At 42.2% G+C, this 18,913-nt stretch overlaps 1 protein-coding gene across 4 annotated transcripts in view; it reads left to right on the top strand.

Moving 5' to 3' along the window:
• The first annotated feature begins 260 nt into the window (after positions 1–260).
• Positions 261–18,913, top strand: part of adcy2b (adenylate cyclase 2b (brain)) — an 82,956-nt gene continuing 64,303 nt past the window's right edge. For 2 of the 4 annotated variants that reach the window (XM_049602013.1, XM_049602009.1), the window contains exons 1-4: positions 1,769–1,908; positions 2,070–2,188; positions 2,282–2,468; positions 5,335–7,359. In XM_049602013.1, coding sequence (XP_049457970.1) covers positions 7,096–7,359 — 264 coding nt within the window. In that variant the 5' untranslated portion in view covers positions 1,769–1,908; positions 2,070–2,188; positions 2,282–2,468; positions 5,335–7,095. Of the gene's footprint in view, positions 382–1,768; positions 1,909–2,069; positions 2,189–2,281; positions 2,469–5,283; positions 7,360–18,913 lie in introns of those variants that run through there. The other 2 variants (XM_049602010.1, XM_049602011.1) reach the window with 2 other exon arrangements.

The following is an 18,913-nucleotide window of genomic DNA, read 5'->3' as shown; positions in this document are numbered from 1 at the left end:
AGGAGGGAGCTGACCCTATGCGGACTTGATCACTTACGAAAAAACCCACACCAAAATGATCTAGATTTATAAATAGCACCACAGGTGAAGGAAAAATTGGTATTTTTGCTTTTTGGGTGAACTGGCCCTTCAAAGAAAAAAACTGAAAATAGAAATGTCGGCCATACTACAGGCCAGAGTGATTTAAAACAAATAAACCAACAAAATAAACCTTAACAATACCAAATGCATCTGTTTCTTTTTTATTCAAACCAGAATTGATTGATATTTTTTTTATTTGTATTCTTTGTATTAAATCAAGGTGAACAAAGTTGGAGAGCCACCAAGATAAAGGCAGATGTTTTTCTTAGGAGGTGGTTAAGAGCTAAACAGAGTTCAAAGGTGAGTGTTACTTTTGTCAGGTGAATGCTAATGCTAAATGCTAATATTCCTGTGTGTTAACAGGTGTATTAAGTAGGCAACTGTTTGCTAGCATGTTAGCAAAAAGTATCCAAACCACAAACAGGCTGCTAATGCTATAAAGTACACCAACAGTTGTTGCTACTCTTTTGTTAGCTAACATGTAGCTAGCATGAAAACACACAACATACACAGGGTTGAAAATAATACTGTGACATTAGCATGCTAACATCACTGCTAAAGCTGAACTTAATTTTTATTTCTCTGGAGCCTTAACCTTCATCAATAATCGGTTTAAATTTGTTAAACAAACAGTTCCTTACATTTCTATGTGCATAACATACCTTTTTCATGGGAGACATTTTGACTGGTCATACCTGGCAGGAAACGCACAGGTGTAACTAATGACTCAGGCACATCTTAATGGACTTCTCACCTTCACTGGTCGCCATCTTTGTGGCGTAGCAAACTATTCAACTTTTGACATGGCGGCTGGGGACAACAAGGAGTAAATTAGACGTTTTTAACACTAAGTACCAATATTGTTGTTGAATGGGTCCGTAATGATTTGGTACCGCGATCAATAATGCGAGTGCTAACGTTAGCTTGCTAGCTAACTAGCTAAGGTTAACTAGCTAACGGTCGCAGCTAGCGTTTGTGCGTTAGCTAGTTAGCGAATGCTGGCGTTAGCACCCGCGGCAAGCTAACGCCCTAACGCTACTTTTACTAGCTAACGTTAGCTAGCGTCAGCAACGTTTGCTTGCTAGCTAATGTTAAAATTCGCTAGCTAGCTAACTTGTTCCTAGCTACAGCAGCACATTCTGATCTGCACTGATGTAGCATAGGTTTGGATTATATGTCTGCAGAGATAGCAGTCAAATGCTTTTTAATTTTAATTTGTAAATTTTAATTTTGTAAAGTAACTAAAGCTGCCAGATAAATATAGTGAGGTAAAAATACAATATTTTCCTTTGAGATGTGGAAGACTACAATTATAAAGTGTCATTAAAAAGAAAAGACAAGTACATCCATTTTGTCTTTAGTGCAGTAACATTATTTGAGTAAATGTACTCAGTTACATTCCACTACTGTACAACATGTTAATCTTTCTATTTAGAAGCGACAAAGGTGAGGTGTAGGTGAGGTGCAGCTCCTTAAAATGTCCTAAATATTTTGTATATTAGACCTTAAAGTCATTAAATGGTCTTAAATTTGAATATCTGAGATGTTAATTGCCACAAACCTTCCATCTAATGAAATTTATCCATCTTTTAATTTCTTTCATTCAAAATGAGTGTCCAGCTCTTCTCTGTGAAAGTCGGCAATTCTGCATTCCTGCAATGCTGGAATAAAGAAAATATGATTTGTACAAAAATCATCTTTAATTTTGGTTAAAAATGATCTTTAAAAGTAGTAGAAAGCATTAAATTTAAGTGTGTGATACATGCAGACATCCTGTGAAACATATTTCGGCAGATGCAGGGTTACTGTGCAGCAGGAACGGGTGATGTGAGTATCATTATCACTGTGAGGCAATTAGATGATGATTCTCCATGAATTTCTCACCATGCCGCTCTCTCCTCAGTGATTGATCTTCCTGCTCTACACTCTCATTAAGAATTGCTGTAAAATGTCTCAGTCTTCACTGCTCTTTCTTTTTTCTTCTCCAGTCACACAAACACTGAACGGACACGTCTGCTTTGTGCTCTGAGTTCTTGGGTGTCTGGTTGTGCTGCTGTTGATCAATGAACTGAAGCTCAATATACTCCAGGAATAAGAAACCCATTGAGTAAGTGCATGCATGTGGTTGTCCATCCCGTACGTGTGATTTCACATGTATTGCTAAACTGATTATTACAGCACATCTCCTGTTACTTTCCAGGACTTTTACAATTACAATGAATGCCTACAGGGTGTGGAACTGACAACTGGAATGAGATGATGGTGAACCGAGGTAAAAATCTGCTTTTAGGACTATCGGACCATTTCCATTGATGTACTGAAGACATCATACAGTTTGTACAGATCCCCAGATCCATTAATCTGTCGATTGTTTTCTTCATCAATCGGTAAGTTGTTTGGTCTATAAAATGCCAGAAAATGGTGACAAATGTCCAGAACCAGAAAATATTCACTTAAAGGGCTATTGTGTAAGATTTGAGGGGATTTAGTGGCATCTAAGTTTAAGTTAGTTTAAGTTTATTTACTTTATTAATCCCCCTGAGGGGAAATTCAATGTTTTCACTCTTCCTTGTCAGTTACACACAGGTCCGAAAGACACACACATGCACAAACAGGACCTATACATGCACAAAGTGGAGAGATGTCAGAGTGGTGAGGATTGCAGATTGCAACCTCTTGTTAGAATTCTGTCAGTGTTTACTGTCCAGGAGGTTTTTACCAGGAGCCAAATTATCCACAGACGTCTCTTCCTCTCCAAAACAAACGAACCCAGGGTCTCATTTATAACTGTTGCGTACACAAAAAAACAAAACCTGAAAGTGGCATTCACCACATAAACAAACTTGCCAGGAGAATGGTCACACCTGTACAGAAACTTATGCCTCTCACGCATAAGGGGCTGTACACATGCTGCGTCTTTAACTGCCTGGAAAGGACGAGGTATGAAAGATATTTGTCAGCTGTGATTGGTTGTTCCTCATCGCATGACAGCTGTGTTCCAAAAGTTGAACTGGGTTTATCTCAAAGTGCAGCCAATAGCTGCTTGGGAACGTGCGTACCACAACGGCATCGCTCTGGCGTTTGAGCGTGCCTACAGTGCGTCAATGATTTTGAAGTTGCAAAAAACACGGCATGTGTACTGCCCCTTAAATTTCACTTCATATCACACGTTACTTATAGATCATAACTTTTCAATCCAGCAGTCAGTACTTTTACATGACATTGGAAAAAATCAATTTGTGTTAGTTCGACTACAACCAGACTTATGAAATCCACATAAACATGTTAGTCTAACTTAAATCGTACTGAATCAAATTTGTCACAGTGGGACTAACACACCCAGATCATGTGACTCCTGCATGTATACAGTCAATCAGACCCAAACTGGCTGAGGCGCTCTGAGCATGCTCCACAGTTTTCCACCCCGGGCTTTGACTCTAAAGTCAAACAGCCTTAAATGCATAACAGCAGATGAAGCAGCCGGTAACGACATGGAGAAATCTACATCCAGAGCCGTGACTTTCTGGACGGACCAAATGTACAGAGCTGTAAAGTTGTCCACCATGGTACCAGTTAGCTGCTAGCTAACCGTAGCTAACTTGTTTGTCCATTGTTTGGTCTATGACGTAATAGGTCAACAGGAAAAAGGTCCAATACTAACAAGCTGAAAGGAGGCATATCTCCACCTATCGTAGAGGAGTCGCACATACTTGTCTGTGGGCTGCTAACACTGATCATCTGTGAAGCACACCGCAGCTGTTGAAATGCACAGATCAAATAGCATTAAATAGTGTTAATAGTTTTAAGTATTATCTTCTAATACTGTGCATATATCACCAAGTGTGACTTTTGTTTTCAGATATTTTTCGTGTGTTAAATCGCTGTGAACATGACTGTGCTGTCACTGGAGACGTTGCGGTGGCTGCCACACACTCTGCCTCCTCCAGTCACCTCATGTACACCTTCACCACCTGCACATATGGATTGTGTAAATTAGTAAAGTTTGGAAATAAAGTCAGTGACAGCTCTCACAATCATTATGCTCCATACCCTTACTAGGAGTCCTAATCATAATGCAGGCCAAGTTCGCCATAACAGACTTAAATGAATAAATAAACTCAACTAAGCTGTCAAACAGATGATATCCCAGGGTATGAGACACAACTGATTATTGCTATCACTTTGGCAAGTTGTGAAGCAATCAGTGTGATGCTGTCAACATATAAATACTGCTTTGTTGCCATTATTCACCGTAAAGAACCGCTGATCAACAGGCTCATTTTTATGTACCAGCGTTCATGAGATGCCTCGTATTCACCATTTGTGGAAGAAAATTGCACAGTGGCAGCTGTACGCATGGTTGTATGAATCATAATATTTTTTGGTGCACACCATTTTTGGCTTTTGTCCCCAAGCACACTTGGTAAGGATCCTACACACTGTTTTATAAATGAGACCCCAGGTGATTTAAACCGGTAAAAATACTGAATAAAATTGAACAAAGGTAACGTTATAAAATTCGGCTCCATTACAGCTCACAAGGTTCTGTCTGTCTGTCTTATACTAAACACGTTTTCCAAACAAATATAACATGCTAATGTTATTAGCACAAGCTTATGGCATTTTACATTGTATAAATTAGCCTAGCAGCTAGCAGAGATTTCCTCTGCTTAGACTTAAAATGCTATTTTAGTGGAGGCTTTATTGTCTTCACAATTTATTGTTTCTTATCTGTGAAATTAAAGTAAATCAAAGCTTTGTTTCCACTGAGGGAAATGGTTTCAGCTTACAGAGACAGACAGGAGGTCTGCGTCACTGTGACATGTAGTTACGTATCTGGGGGGGTTGCACGTCAGGCTACAGCATAGGGTACAACATTGATTCGATGCAGAAGTATAAATCCTGCATAATTGTTGACTCCATTTCTGCACAATCTTCACTTATTGCTGTGTTTATTAACGTAAGAGTTAGTGCTTGTTGCTTTGGGAGCTTCAGTTACTGTTCTGTGAGCTGCGGCCTGTATTTTACATTATCAAGTACAACACAGTCCCTGATAGGCTGTTTATGTTGTTAACTACTGTGTGGATCCCTGATTGGCCCTGATTGGATTTTAATTTCTGGATTGGGGCAGCAGTGAGTCCAGACTGATACAGCGAGTGAAACAAAATATTGAGCTCACAACATCAGGATGGTCTCATCAGCATAAACTGTGATAACTTTTGTGATTGAAACAAACTTTTCGTTGTCCCACAGGGTGCTGCAGTATTCTCTCGGGATAAGTTTGTTGCTTTGTTTGTAATTTTTGGTGCTCTGGGACAGAGGCTCGTTTTGTTTGGATACAGTCAGCACTCAGCTGTTAAATTCCGTAAAAATGCAAAGCCCATGGTTTCCAAAAATGGCCCTTAGTTCTATGTATGGTATGGTATGGTAATTATCATTATTAGACAAGCTGTATGCTTGGCCTTAGCATACAGACTCTCTCTGTCTGGTTAGCGTGCTAAAAGGAAACTGTGGATATGACACATTGAAGTGGCACGGTCATTTTCACACTTGACAGAGCATCACGTGTAGCATTGCAAGAGAGGAGAGAGGGAGCCCGCCGTGGCAGAACGGGAGCAGAAAAGAAAGAGAGGAATGAAAGCAGGGAGGAGGAGAGGAATATTGGGAGTTTGGTTCGTCAGATCTTATTTTACTCCCACCGCCGACACGCGCAGTCACTGCCGCTCTCAAACTTTCACTCATTACCAGCTCTCTCTTCCCTCTCCTTCCCCCTCGTTTGAAGCGCTGATCTCTCTTCCTCCCACACTCTGTCTGTCTCCTGAGGTTTTTCCTTCCTGACTTTGTTTCTTCTTCCTCTTCCTCCCCGTCCTTCCCCCTTCTGTGTGTGTTTTTCTTGCCCATCTTTTTATCTTGTCGCCGGCTGCTGGATGGCATTTTATTCTTGTTCCCTCCACAGTCTGCTGCTCTCCTTGGTTTAGCACAGCTGTTACAACCCTCCTCACTCACTCACTTTTGCTCTGCTTTTCACGCGTGCACACACACACACACACACACACACACACACACACACACACACACACACACACACGCACGCTGACAAACACACACATCTCATTCTTCCTCTCTTCTCTCCTGCCAACTTCTGTTTCTCTCTTATGTAAATTTCCAAGTCTCTTTTCTTTACCTTGCAAACACACACACACACATGCACAAGCCTGCACCTCATGCGTGCGCACACACACACACACACACACACACACACACACACACACACACACACACACCACAGTTTTGAGTCATATACCACTTCTCCACATTAGCTAATCTCACTCATCACCATTCTCACAGTTGCACCCGCTCTGGTAGGTACAGCACATACACACACACACACACGCACACACACTCACACACACACACACTTTTACCCAGTAGCTCTCCCCACCACACACATCGGTACACACCCTCTCTCCTCTCTCTCTCTTGTCCTCCCTCCCAGTTATACACATTCTCTCTCTCCCTCTCATTCCTCATCTGCACCTCAGCACAGTAACATGTTGGCTCGTCTGAGCTCCAGTGCCGAGCAGTACGCAGAGGCTGCCTGCTCCCTATCTGCCTGACCAAACATAAAAGGCAAACAAGAAGGAGAAGCGAGAGGACGGCAACTCAAGTCTCATCTCTCTCCTTCGCTGTCCGACCACCTTCTCTGGGAGGAAGAGGAGGAGGAGGTGGAGGAAGATTGCTTTTCACACTGTCCTGACTCAGTTTGTCACCTCAAGCAGAAGGAGCGGCAGAGGATGCAAAGCACAGAAGCTGAAAAGTTGGCTCTCTTTCACTCAGCTGTCCATCCATCCCTCGCAGCTGACCAAACTTTTTCAAGCCAAGAGGAGGAGGAGGAGGTGGACTTTTGAGGGTGAAGAGGAAGGGAAGCAAAAGCATCCCTCGCACGGGTTACTTTTGTACACACGTGTTTTGTTCAGCAGGGAAGCAGCACCATCCTTCCAGAGGCAGCTACCCATGTGGCAGGAGGCTCTGTGGACCCGCGGACGCTACCTGCTGGAGAAGAGCGATGGCGGCGAAGGCGGCGAGGGGCCCGAGAGCCTGGGAGACGGGTGCCCGGGGTTCCAGGGTGAGGTGTGCGTGGAGGGGGAGAAACCCCAGGACTGGCTGTACGAGTCTTACTACAGAATGAGCCAGCAGCATCCACTGATCGTGTTCCTGCTGCTGATCGTCATGGGAACCTGCCTCGCACTGCTGGCGGTGTTCTTCGCTTCAGGACTGGTGAGTGAGTGTGTGCGTATATGTGTGTGAGTGAGTCTGTGTTAACAGTGTGTGTGTATGCAGAGGTAAGTGTTTAAAGGTGTGGTTGAGTCTATTTATCCAGAAAATAGAGTTAAGAGCACTTTGATGTTGAATTTAAATGCAGCACATCTGTGCTGTTAAAGAGGAAATGGTTTTACAGTTTCACAACATTTCCATAAAAGCAACAAACAACTCAATCTGTGACTTCTTCATGTGTTGTCACGTTTAAATGTTTTGCTCTCTTGTCTTCAGAAATGTATTTTTCTGAGATTTCAAAAAAATATAAATATAGGAATAACTTGGTAGTTAAAGGAAAAACATTTAAATTTGCTTTTTTGTTTTCATCTAGAGCAGAGGTGTTCAAACTTTTTTTGAATGGGGACCAGATTATATGATGTGAAAATATCTAGGGGGCAGCTTTTCTCACATCATATGGGTTATAAAAAATATTAATACATTTTTAAAAATCACAAAGAAACTGTTTTATCTTTCAGTGAAACTAGAGAGTCAGATAAGAAGATGATACCACTCTCATGTGTGTTTAATTATTATGAAGCTGGAGCCGTCAGATGGTTAGCTAAACGCACAGACTGGAAACGAGGGGAACGTACCAGCTGTCCTGGCTCTGTCTGAAGGAAGCAAAATCAGCCGAGGAGCACCTGTAACACTCACTAATTAACACCTTACATCTGGTTTGTTCAGTCAGAACAAAAGACAAATGTTGCCAACTGTTTCCAGTCTTTATGCTAAGCTAAGCTAACCAGCTGCTGGCTTTACAGTAGAATTACATTTATTGTTATGACATGAGAGCAATATTAATCTTCTCATCAGACTCTGAGCAAAACAGTGAATAAGCGAATCTCTCAAAATACTGATAATGCTGCACACACTGAGTGACAGGTGATACCTGGGAAATGCAGTGTCAAAATTAGCATTTTGTCCCCTTAAAGGAATTAATCACGCGCAAAACGACCAATTGTGGATCAGTTACTAACTGCATGAGGAAAACTTTTTTCTTGTGTGCCTCTTCAGTGAACTGAGAATCCAAAAGAGGTGAACATTCTTCGTAAGTTGAAGTAAACAGGGTTGGTGCTTAACAACAGCTTAACTGTATCAAATCGTCCATTTACAAACTCACACAAAACTGGTGCATTATAATGTAAGTGTCATGTATCCAGTCGTATGCTCAGTTACCTCCCTAACACATGCTTTTAGGTAAATCGTTAAGATTCAAATCATGTCAGTACAGTTTCATGAACGTGAAATGCCTGTGTTTGGGAAGTACTGAGCACACAAGAGTTGTTAAATGGATGATTTGATACTCATGGTGGTGAAGTGTCGCCGCACAGCAAGAGGGTTCCTGGCTTGATCTCCGGGGTGTGGGAGCCCTTCTGTGTGGAGTTTGCATGTTCTCCCTGTGTCAGCGTGGGTTCTCTCCGGGCACTCCAGCTTCCTCCCACAGTCCAAAGACATGCAGGTTAATTGGTGACTCTACATTGTCCGTAGGTGTGAATGTGAGCGTGAATGGTTGTCTGTCTCTATGTGTCAGCCATGTGATAGTCTGGTGACCTGTCCAGGGTGAACCCTGCCTCTCACCCAGTGTCAGCTGATAGGCTCCAGCCCCCTCGACCCATAACAGGATAAGCGATTACGGAAAATAAATGAATGAATGTGTTGATACAGTTTTGCTGTTGGTAAATGTGGACCCTGATTACTTCTATTCATGTAGTATGTTTGCCTTGTTTTGGATTCTCCAAAGATTTCCTCATGAATTCAAGGTAACATGCAGTAATTGATGACACCCAAAACCCTCCTCCTGTGTCTCAATTCACTCATGCTTCTCTCTGGTAAGTGATGACCAGAACTGCAGTCACAGAGCAAGACCAGAGTTTAGTTTATTTTTATAATGAATTGTACTGATCAAAAAAGTAAAATGCATTTAAAGAAATGGTGGTGAAGATTCTCAGTCATCCAGGTCAGGTTAATCATAAGAGCTGTGTGGTAGGCACCTGGACTTGCTTAAGTTTCTTGAAGACGTTTGACCTCTCATCCAAGAGGCTTCTTTAGTTCCACCTCTTGGACGAGAGGTAAAAGGTCTTCAAGGAACTACAATATATCACTTAACATTTTAAACACGTTTGTCAGAATATTGTCAGTGTGCTTTTAATGCAGTGGAATGCTGCACATTTAGTTTACAGCACCACAACAGACTCTGCATGGCGACAAGCTATAAATGCCTTCATCACGCATCAGATAGGAGCCCTCTTGTTGGGATCACCGGAGAGTGTTGGAATAGAACAAGTGTTTTAGGTCACACGAGACTAAATAACTGATGCATGTGTGTGATTATGTGTGACGACATGAGAGGCCGTGAAGCGGCACTTTAAATCGCAACGCTGGGTTTACAGAGTGGATCAAGAGCGGGATGAGAGTTTAGTTCGAAGCTGTGTAGGTGTTGGTGCTTTTGTCAAGTGAAAAGTGTTGTTTTGGACACAAAACACTCAACCACGAACACAAGCTATTGTTTCTCAAGCCCCGCTTTTGTGTTTTTATGAAATAGCCATACAAAAGCAATCCCACTCATTGCTGTTATTGTTGTTGTTGTTGTTTAAAAATTATTGTTTTGCTGCTATATGTTCGTGATGATCTGTAGATTCACGCTTTTCTCTCTGAGTGCGTCATGTGCTTTCAAAGTAGAGCGTAGAGGCCGAGGGCAAACTGTTCAGTCAGACTCTGGGGGGGGATGAGAGGTGGGCTGCAAGGTAAGAGAAGTAACAGAGTGAAATCCAGGTGAGCCTCCGGTCTGTCAGACTGACAAACACCTGACGGGATGCGTTCAATAAACTAGCACACTGGTTTATATTTAACATGTACATTATGATGTTGTGGTTTGAACAGACTGCGCAGTAGATCTGTGAGTGATCCACTGAGCATATGTCAACAAGAAACAGTTCAGTGACTGTGCAGTGTCAATTTTACACAATATTTAGGGGAGAAAATTAGAAGTCTTTTAACTTCTAGAGGCATGTGATGGTCATTAGAAATACTGAGGGGGTATAAAAGGGCCCGCTGTGATTGAGCGCTTGCTCGAGGCTGTCACTAAAGTCCTGTTAGGTTCAGTTGAATGCCATAACGGGGTTGTTCTCGGGAGAACCTCCAGCTAAATCAATTCCTTTACTTCTATTTAAGAGCAATCGATAGATCTTATTTCCCGAGATGGTCGATTTAATTCTCTTCTTCTGGGTCTGTACACTTGTGTGTCTTCAGGGTTACAATTACAGTCACCCCTAAAACTGCCATCATCCACAGTGTCTATTGTAATCATTCTTGGTTTCTAATTTGTTCCTATTAAATTACAGACAGAGCTGTCTGTAGTTATGGAGTGGTTGTTCAGTGAGCCATGTGTATTTATTACTGCTGGATGAAGAAGAATGGCAGGAATAAATAGAGGGTAGGATCGGAGCTGGGGGCCGGGCAGCGGAGGGAGGGGAGGATGTTGTTGTAAGTGTTCTGGCTTTATCAGTGAGCCGGCAGAAACTCAACCAAAGCAGCACTAATGCTCCCAAAATTACTGTGCACTTTTATCTTTCCTCACAGATCAGGGCTGGAGTGAGTGAATGTGGTGTTGTTAAACAAAGACTCCTCCACCCATACAGTGTACAGTGCGCGTGTGTGTGTGTGTGTGTTGGTATGCACACGTGTACACTAGCGTGCATGATCATGTTTGTGGCTGTGCGTGTGTTGCCGGGGTGTGTTTTCTGAGGAAGTCTCTCATTTCCTTCTCAGGCTTATCTCCATATTTCTCTTTAGAGGAAAATAATTCATGTTCTTTCTTGTTGCCTTGAAGTTGTATTGATTGGAATACGTACACGTATGCGTGTGTGTGTGTGTTTGCATGCCCAAATGTGCGTGCTTCTGTACAGAGCCCGAAATGACATGGTAATATGTTAACCTAATGACACCTGGACACTGTTTGACAGTTTAATAGAAATCAATGTTATATCTGGGAAAGGAACATTGGGAATCTATGCATTGGACAGAAAAGCATGCAGCCCGTTTTTGGTCTTTGCATTTGAAGAGTTTGTTCCATCTCAGTGATAGAGATTGATAGATGCAGGGTGTTTTTGCAACAGTGGATCACAAGTCTATTACTCAGGAGCAGGAAGGTGAAGGAGGTGAAAAAGACGCTGTGACATCACTGACTGAGGTGTGATCGCAGCTGCAGCATCACAGACTTTTCTTTATTATAAATGGGTGACAGATTTGTTTGTACCTTTTGGTTACCTCAGTATGAGCTATTAACAACACAGCCAATACTATTAACAAACCAAGACCAATAAGGTTATCCCTCTTCCTCCTCTCTTTCCAACAAACAAAAAGCCTCCAGCGGTCCACTGTGTAGGGTTTAGGGGGATATATCGGCAGAAATGGAATATGATATAATACGTGTGTTTTCTTTTGTGTATAGTCACCTGTTACCTCAGAACGAGCTGTTTATATCTACATAAGGAGCCCTTCTGTAACAAGACTGTCGAAAAGACACAGATTTGTTTAACATAACCTGGCTTTATTCAGTGTTTTTACTAGTTGAAATCACTTGGTCCATTTCTTTTGGAGAGGAGGAGATGTCTTCAGATACTTCATATCCCTGTTAAAACCTCCTTAGTGTCTGGATCTTAAGTTATCAGAGAAAAAAAGTTGAGCACACATTACCAGGTTCTGGGCTAACAGCCTGTCTCCGACATGCCAAACAGGGTAGGAGAGCCTATGATTTGTAACGTGAAACAGCTTTATTCAGTGTTTTTACCGGTTTAAATCAGCTGAGAGGAGGAGACCTCTGTGGATAATTTGGCTCCTGGTAAAAACCTCCTGAACAAAGAACACTAAAGGAATTCTAACCAGGAGAAGTTTCAGCTGGTTGCAATCTGCAGCCTTCACTACCAGATGCCACTAAATCCCCCCAAAACTTACACACTGGACCTTTAGGTGATATTTGTTAGTTTACACTCTGCACCAGGGGTGCCAAACATATGGCCTGCGGGCCCACCAAAGGGCTTTTAACACCTACAATTGAAGCACTTGTGAAGGCTAAGAGGTGTGTGTAGTTACTCTATTTTTCCACCTTGACCACAACACAGTTCTCTAAAAAAACATTATTGTGGTCATGTTTAAAGATAGTGAACATTGTGCAAAATATTTCCAATCAGCAGCTTCGGTACAAAAGAATCTGAATCAGACTAATAAATTAATATTGGTGGAACTCTATTGCTCTGACACTGCCAAAACTTTACACTGGTAAATGGTTTGTAAGGCAGGAGACAACTTAGCCTGCTTCCTTAATAGCATACAATGGAAATGTGTGATATAATGCACATGTGAGTATAGACTGACTGAATGTGGAAACACTGAGACATATTGTTGAAACTGCACTTACATTTCTTAAGACATCTCAGGCTGTTCATCATCTCTGTTATGAATGTTTTCGAATGTTCTTGTACTTCTTCACACAACAAGACAGGGAAAAACTTGGAGGTGTTCTTATTTATAGGTTATTATGCAATGGTTTTACTGGTTCGTCCCACTTGAGGTCAAGGTGGGCAGCATGTGGCCCATGAACTAAAATTATCTCGACACCTCTGCTCTGCAATCTACATCTCATGACAGTGCGCTATCTCAACTGAGAAATATCACATTAAAGGAGCTCTCCATCATTTTAGTGTTGCACTGCTGTAAGAACTCACAAGAAACACATAAGGAAAGAACTGAAGCAACAAATTTATTCTGTCTTATAGTGTGGGTCAAGCTCCTAAAAGGCTCAATACTGCATTTCACTTGTCTTTTAATTTAGGTCTGTCCGCTCAGTGAATGCCCACTTCTTTCCAACTGATGCTCCCAGTTTGTAACACAGGCTTTCTGTGAAAAGTTTTTGGTCAAAAAATCTTCAGTCTTGATAACCCTGATATTATTTTCTCAGACTGTTGAGACCTTGCGGCGCCCCGGTAACTCACATACCAGTAAGGCTGGGTTCCAGTCTGGCCCGAGCCCCTTACTGCATGCCATCCCCTTTCTATCCTTACCTTTCCTGTCCCTTCCTGTAAGGGCCATGACACAACAAGTCAATTTTGGGCTGTCAGTGAGCGTCTGTTCCTGCACTGTTGGCACAAGTCGGCCTTTTTCACCAGTTTTTTGGCTAATTCAGCATGTTGAGTCAACGTTGATGGAGACCGCGGAGCTTGCCAATAAGTGAAATCACTCCGATAGCTCTTTTCCACCAAATGAGCTCTGGTGTTTGAACTGGTTCCATTCAGGATTCTTGAAACCTTGGTGCTATCTATCGAACCAGTGTGTGTTTCCACCAGTTTTGATCAGTGCTATTGTTAACAGGGATGCATCATCAACAGAGGGAGTTGCACAATGCACAATGGAAGTAATCAGTGGTAGCAAGAAGGCAGATTGCATTGATTACCTGCAAACTTTTGTCCTCTTATTACAGATTATGTGTAAGACTCTATCTGATCTGTAGAATATGACACGCCAGAGTCCTGCACCGGGTACCTGACGGGTAACCCGCAAAAAGCTGTGTAAGGCAGCGATTGCGAGGAATGATTTCATCATCCTGGCACTTTTCCTCCGCTAGATTTGCAATTCAAGAATGGAGAACCCAGCTTAATGTGAGTGACTGGAGCCTGTGTGTGTTTAATCACAGGTGCTGGTCGTGTCGCAGGAGTTTTATTGACAAGTGTGGGCAGGTGCAGCTTTGACTAAGACATTATGACAGGTAAAGGGTTGGTCCTGGTGCTGGGCTTTATGGGTATGGGCAGGTGTGGGTTTTCAAAAATGGACCCATGCAGGACTCTGTGACACGCCCACTGATGTCATCATTCTTTGCGCTTAAGGTTCAGAAAAAACAGCTACTTTGGGTTCCAGCTGAGAACCAAATTTTCAGGTTTCGAATAAACTTATTTTGGTCAAAAATTCTCCAGGCGGGAACCGGAACAGAACCCGTTCCATGTTGGTGGAAAAGGGGTATGATTGGTAGTTCAGCTCAGCACACAAGAAGCAAAACAGAAGTGAGGAAAGTAAACAAATGACTAAAGTCAAGAGGAAGTGATATCAAAACAATCTTATTTTATTAAGTAAGATTATTTTTTTAATCCATTGAGCTCTTTAGCAGAAACTGTTTTAAGACGACTATCGCCTGCTTGTGCTTCCTTTCACGCAGAATGTACGTGCTGGTTGGCCATCAGCTGTAGTCCTTGTGGTGTGTCCAAGCGCAACTTTTTTGCTTAGTCACAGGTGACGTGAGGCGACATAACAGTCGGCCTTTGTCGCCACTAGTTCTTTGATTTGGGTTTGGTTCGTCTGGGCCTTTAATGTCAAATAAAGCAGAAAAACCAAAAAATTAATCTTAGAAAAAAGAAAAAGATTGTAGAAAGCTCCACCAGAGCAGCAGAGGACAATATGAAACTGTTTATGCACGCTGAGCACTACTCTCCATTATAGCTAAAGTGACTGTGATGTGCACAATAGGAGTGGAGTGCCCCTTTAATGTTGAAAGATGATTGTGATTTTAAAATCAGGAGCAACTCCATTTGCTTTGTATGATTTAGTGCTGATTGGGCCGTCAAGCTAACATTCAGATTTCCCTTTATAAATCCCTGTTACCCATTTTCTGAGCTGTAATACCATAAATGTCTTTACCATTTTCCCATGGTCTTTACATGTGCGTCATTTATTATTTGGCCAGTGGGGATCTTTGCTTGTATGACTGTAGTTCAGACTGGGTTGATCCTGTCAGTGCTGTGCCCTCTGGCCCACATTATGAAATGACTGTTTCTCCACTCTGTTGTGATGAAGTCCCGCCCTGGGGTGCTGTGACGAATGGATCTAAGTTCACAGAGTGAAGTAGCAAACTCTCTCCTGATGTCTTGAATAGAAATAATCACAGGCACTGTATTCTGAAATAATAGATTTTGAAATGTGTGAACACAGTTTTGTCACATTTCAAATGTGTTTCACTGGAGGCAGTATCAAACTTTTCATTTCACGAGAACAAGTCCTTTGTAAAAGTGATCAGGACTTCAGAAGAGCTACCTATTATGCTTCAAACTGTGTTGAATAATTTATTTCGTAATCTTTTGGGGCAAACGCTGGCTGCTCTGCAACCGTTGACCTGTTTTAGCAGCATGTGTTAACGTTCCTCTGCACTGAAAATGGAGCACTCAACTAAAAGTTTGTTGATTATTGATGGTTTTCATAACCAAGCTGAGCGCAGATTGGAGAAATCTGCCACGAGTGCCGCCTCATCATGCAGAATAAATATTGAACAGGCACCAATACATGCAAAGTGCATACACCACCATGATTTCAACTCCAGCATCTGTGCCCCCTCTCCCCTTCTGTCTCTCTCATAATGTATTTGGTGTGTTTGTGTCATTTCACTACTGAATTATTAGATTAGCGCATCTCTGCTGCCACTGCTACTGCTGCTGCTATGTCTCCCTGTGCCCCCCCCCTTTTTCCTCCCAGTATAATAGCTGGATAAACCAGACTGGGCTAAAAAAGGAAATAATTGTTCTGGATGACAATGCAGTATATTATGGCAGGCAGGCACAGCTCCCTCCCTCTATGCCATGATGAGGGAAATGGCTTTAAATGGTTTCAAAAGGGTTTTAACAGGATTAAATGGCCTACAATCAGAAATGTGCAAAGTGCAGATGCTTCTTTTTTTTCTCACCACGGATAAATGAAAATACTGAAGTGGTGAGAGAGCAGCTAACCTGTGGTCGGGTGTCTGTGTGTGAGCATACAGTTGGTGCGAAATGTGTTTTGAGGCCAAAGGATGGGTCTGTGTCACCGCTGTCCACTCAGGTGTCGCTCTGGTGTTTGCAGTCTTGCTCATATCCTCATTGCCATTCAGTGTGCGCTCCAGGCTGACTGTATAGCTGGCGTGGCGTCAGCAGTCAGATCCCATGGGATCCCTTTGCCAGTCCCTGACTCATACTACCTCTGCTCCATCCTGCTGCTACACTAATACACAGCAAAATGCTCCCTTCCTGCATTTGCTTTGGCAATACAGCCTCTGTTATTCTCAACAATCAGCTCCAGCCAATAAACTGTCAAATCAGCCCCAAATTCAAGGTTGACTCTGTGACATCTTCTCATTCTGTTACATAAAAGCTGCTCCAGTGAATTGCATGTTGAGCGAATCCGGCACATTTCTGTGCCCACACTGATGTTCATTTTACTGTAAAATCGGTGACATCTAATCACACAGTGGCTTGCTAATTTAACATTTACAGCTGCTGGACCTGTCAGTGCAATCATGACTTTGGAATAACTTAAAAAGCTTTACGTGGGTGTCGGGTAGGATCAGGTCTGTGAGTGCGCTCAGTGTGTGGAAGCTCTCAGCCCTCTCTTTGAGCAAATGATGGTGATTTTGCTGCTGTTCCATAATTTACACAGCCCGAAGAGGGCAAAAGGACTTAGAGAGTACTTTATTCTTACCCCGTGTGTGCATGTTTGTGTACGATGGGCTTTTTGCATAGTAAAGTATTTTTCAGACAAAATCAGAAGAGGTGCTTTGGCCACAGAATATATAATTATGTTTAGGATGCACAGCCATACAGAGGTTTGGAACGGGTCAACAGGATGTGCAAAGGATAAAGGTATTGGTGCCGCAGTCTCCTCCTGTTAACACTTATAATTTATCATATGAAACATACTTGAATTTTACCAGATAATTGCACAAATCTGGTTAATCATTTCTCCGTATTGGGAACATTTTATTGACCCACAGTTTATCCTAGCATTATATTTGAGAACATTCATGTAGTGATTGTGCGAGTGATATTCTGACAGCTACTTGAGATCATTTGCACTTGATTTTGGAAGTTTCAGGGAACTAAAATCAATAATCTTGACATAGCAGAGTGAGGTGGACACCAAGATGTGAGAGCAAGCTCAGCCCTATGCTGGCTACCGACCAAATACAGGATTGATTTTAAGGTTCTTTTATTCATTTTCAAAGCCATACATGGACTGACGCCCCCGTGTGTTGCCGAACTTCTCTGCCCCCACTCCAACTCCCGACCTCATATATCCTCAGAACAATGTCTTTGACCGTCCCACGATCGAGGCTGATGGGTAAGATAGATTGTGGCGTAGTGGTAGCTGCTCCAAAGCTCTGGAGTAGCCTTCTCAATGAAATGCTCCCCCTCCATTGACACTTTTAAGACAGATCTTAAAACATAGATGTTTTCAGTGGCCTTTGGTTGTTTGTAGTGGTTTTAATATTTTAGTATTTTATAATCTTTTTTCATCTGTAATTGTTCTTGCTGGTGTTACTCTGTTTTATATTTGTGCACAGTTTTATTGCTTTATATTTATGTGTCATTCATTTATTTAGTCCAGCACTTTGGTCAGCTGTGCTTTATAAATAAACTTGACTCATCTTGACTTAGCTGCCTTGTGAAGAAAAACCACAGCCAGATTCATCACTTCTTTGACACAACTGACCTGTTAGGATGAGCGTTTTTTTTTTCTTGTGTACATCCTCTTAAACTGTGAACATGACAAAGTGAGAGTGAGGAAGAGGCTGTGGAGGATGAGGAGCAGTGTGAGGGAGGTCTGGTCGGAGTCAAAGGGAGAGATAGTGTGAGTGTGTGTTGACAGCTTCTAAATGCTGACTTTGACAGCGTGAGCGCAGAAGTGATGCTGTAGCACATTCTCTGGGCTCAGACTGTCTGTCTGCCGAACTGTGTGCCGTCTGTTCATCTGTTTGTGTGTGTGTGTGTGTGTGTGTGTGTGTGTGTGTGTGTGTGTCATGTTGTACCACTGTACTTATGAGGACTTAATGTGCTCACTGGGACACAATAACAAGGAGAGATCTCCCAAAGTAAGCACCTTTCTTATGTTATTCTGACCTTGTTTTATTGGGTATCAGGTGGAAGAGAAGTTTTAGGTTAACCTGACCTCTAATAAGCAGAGACTGCAAAAAATAAAAGACATAGCCACCATAACGTCACCCATTGGTTTGTAGAGTCCTATTTTGAAGCTTCGAGTCTAGCATCTTGGATTGTTGGAGCCAGAAGTGATCATATTTGGATGTGAGGGTGGAGCTGTGGAGGAATCTAACTGATGGATGGATTACTTAACGGGCCGACTGGGCAGTGTCAGAGTACCTGCTGGCCTTCAAATGGAAAATGTCACTCAAATTAACATATACCAGCCAGGAAGACACACAGAAAGACAACAGATATGCAAAAGAACTGAAAAGAGACAGAATTACTACAAAAGGGACAAAATAACCAAAAAGAGACACAAAATCATCACAAGAAGATACAAACTGTCCAAAAAGAAACAAAAAATGACCGGAAAAGGGGCAAAACAACTAAAATGACCAGAAAATGACTACAAAAAGGAGCAAAACAACCAATAAGAGCCAGAAAATGAGTACAAGAAGTGGTAAAACAACCAAAAAGAAATAAAAATTACTACAAAAAGGGGCAAAACAACTAAAAGAAGACACACA

This window comes from Epinephelus fuscoguttatus, linkage group LG17 (genome assembly GCF_011397635.1).
Source record: "Epinephelus fuscoguttatus linkage group LG17, E.fuscoguttatus.final_Chr_v1".
Lineage (NCBI taxonomy): Eukaryota > Metazoa > Chordata > Actinopteri > Perciformes > Serranidae > Epinephelus > Epinephelus fuscoguttatus.
This window is presented reverse-complemented; position numbering and strand designations above follow the sequence as displayed.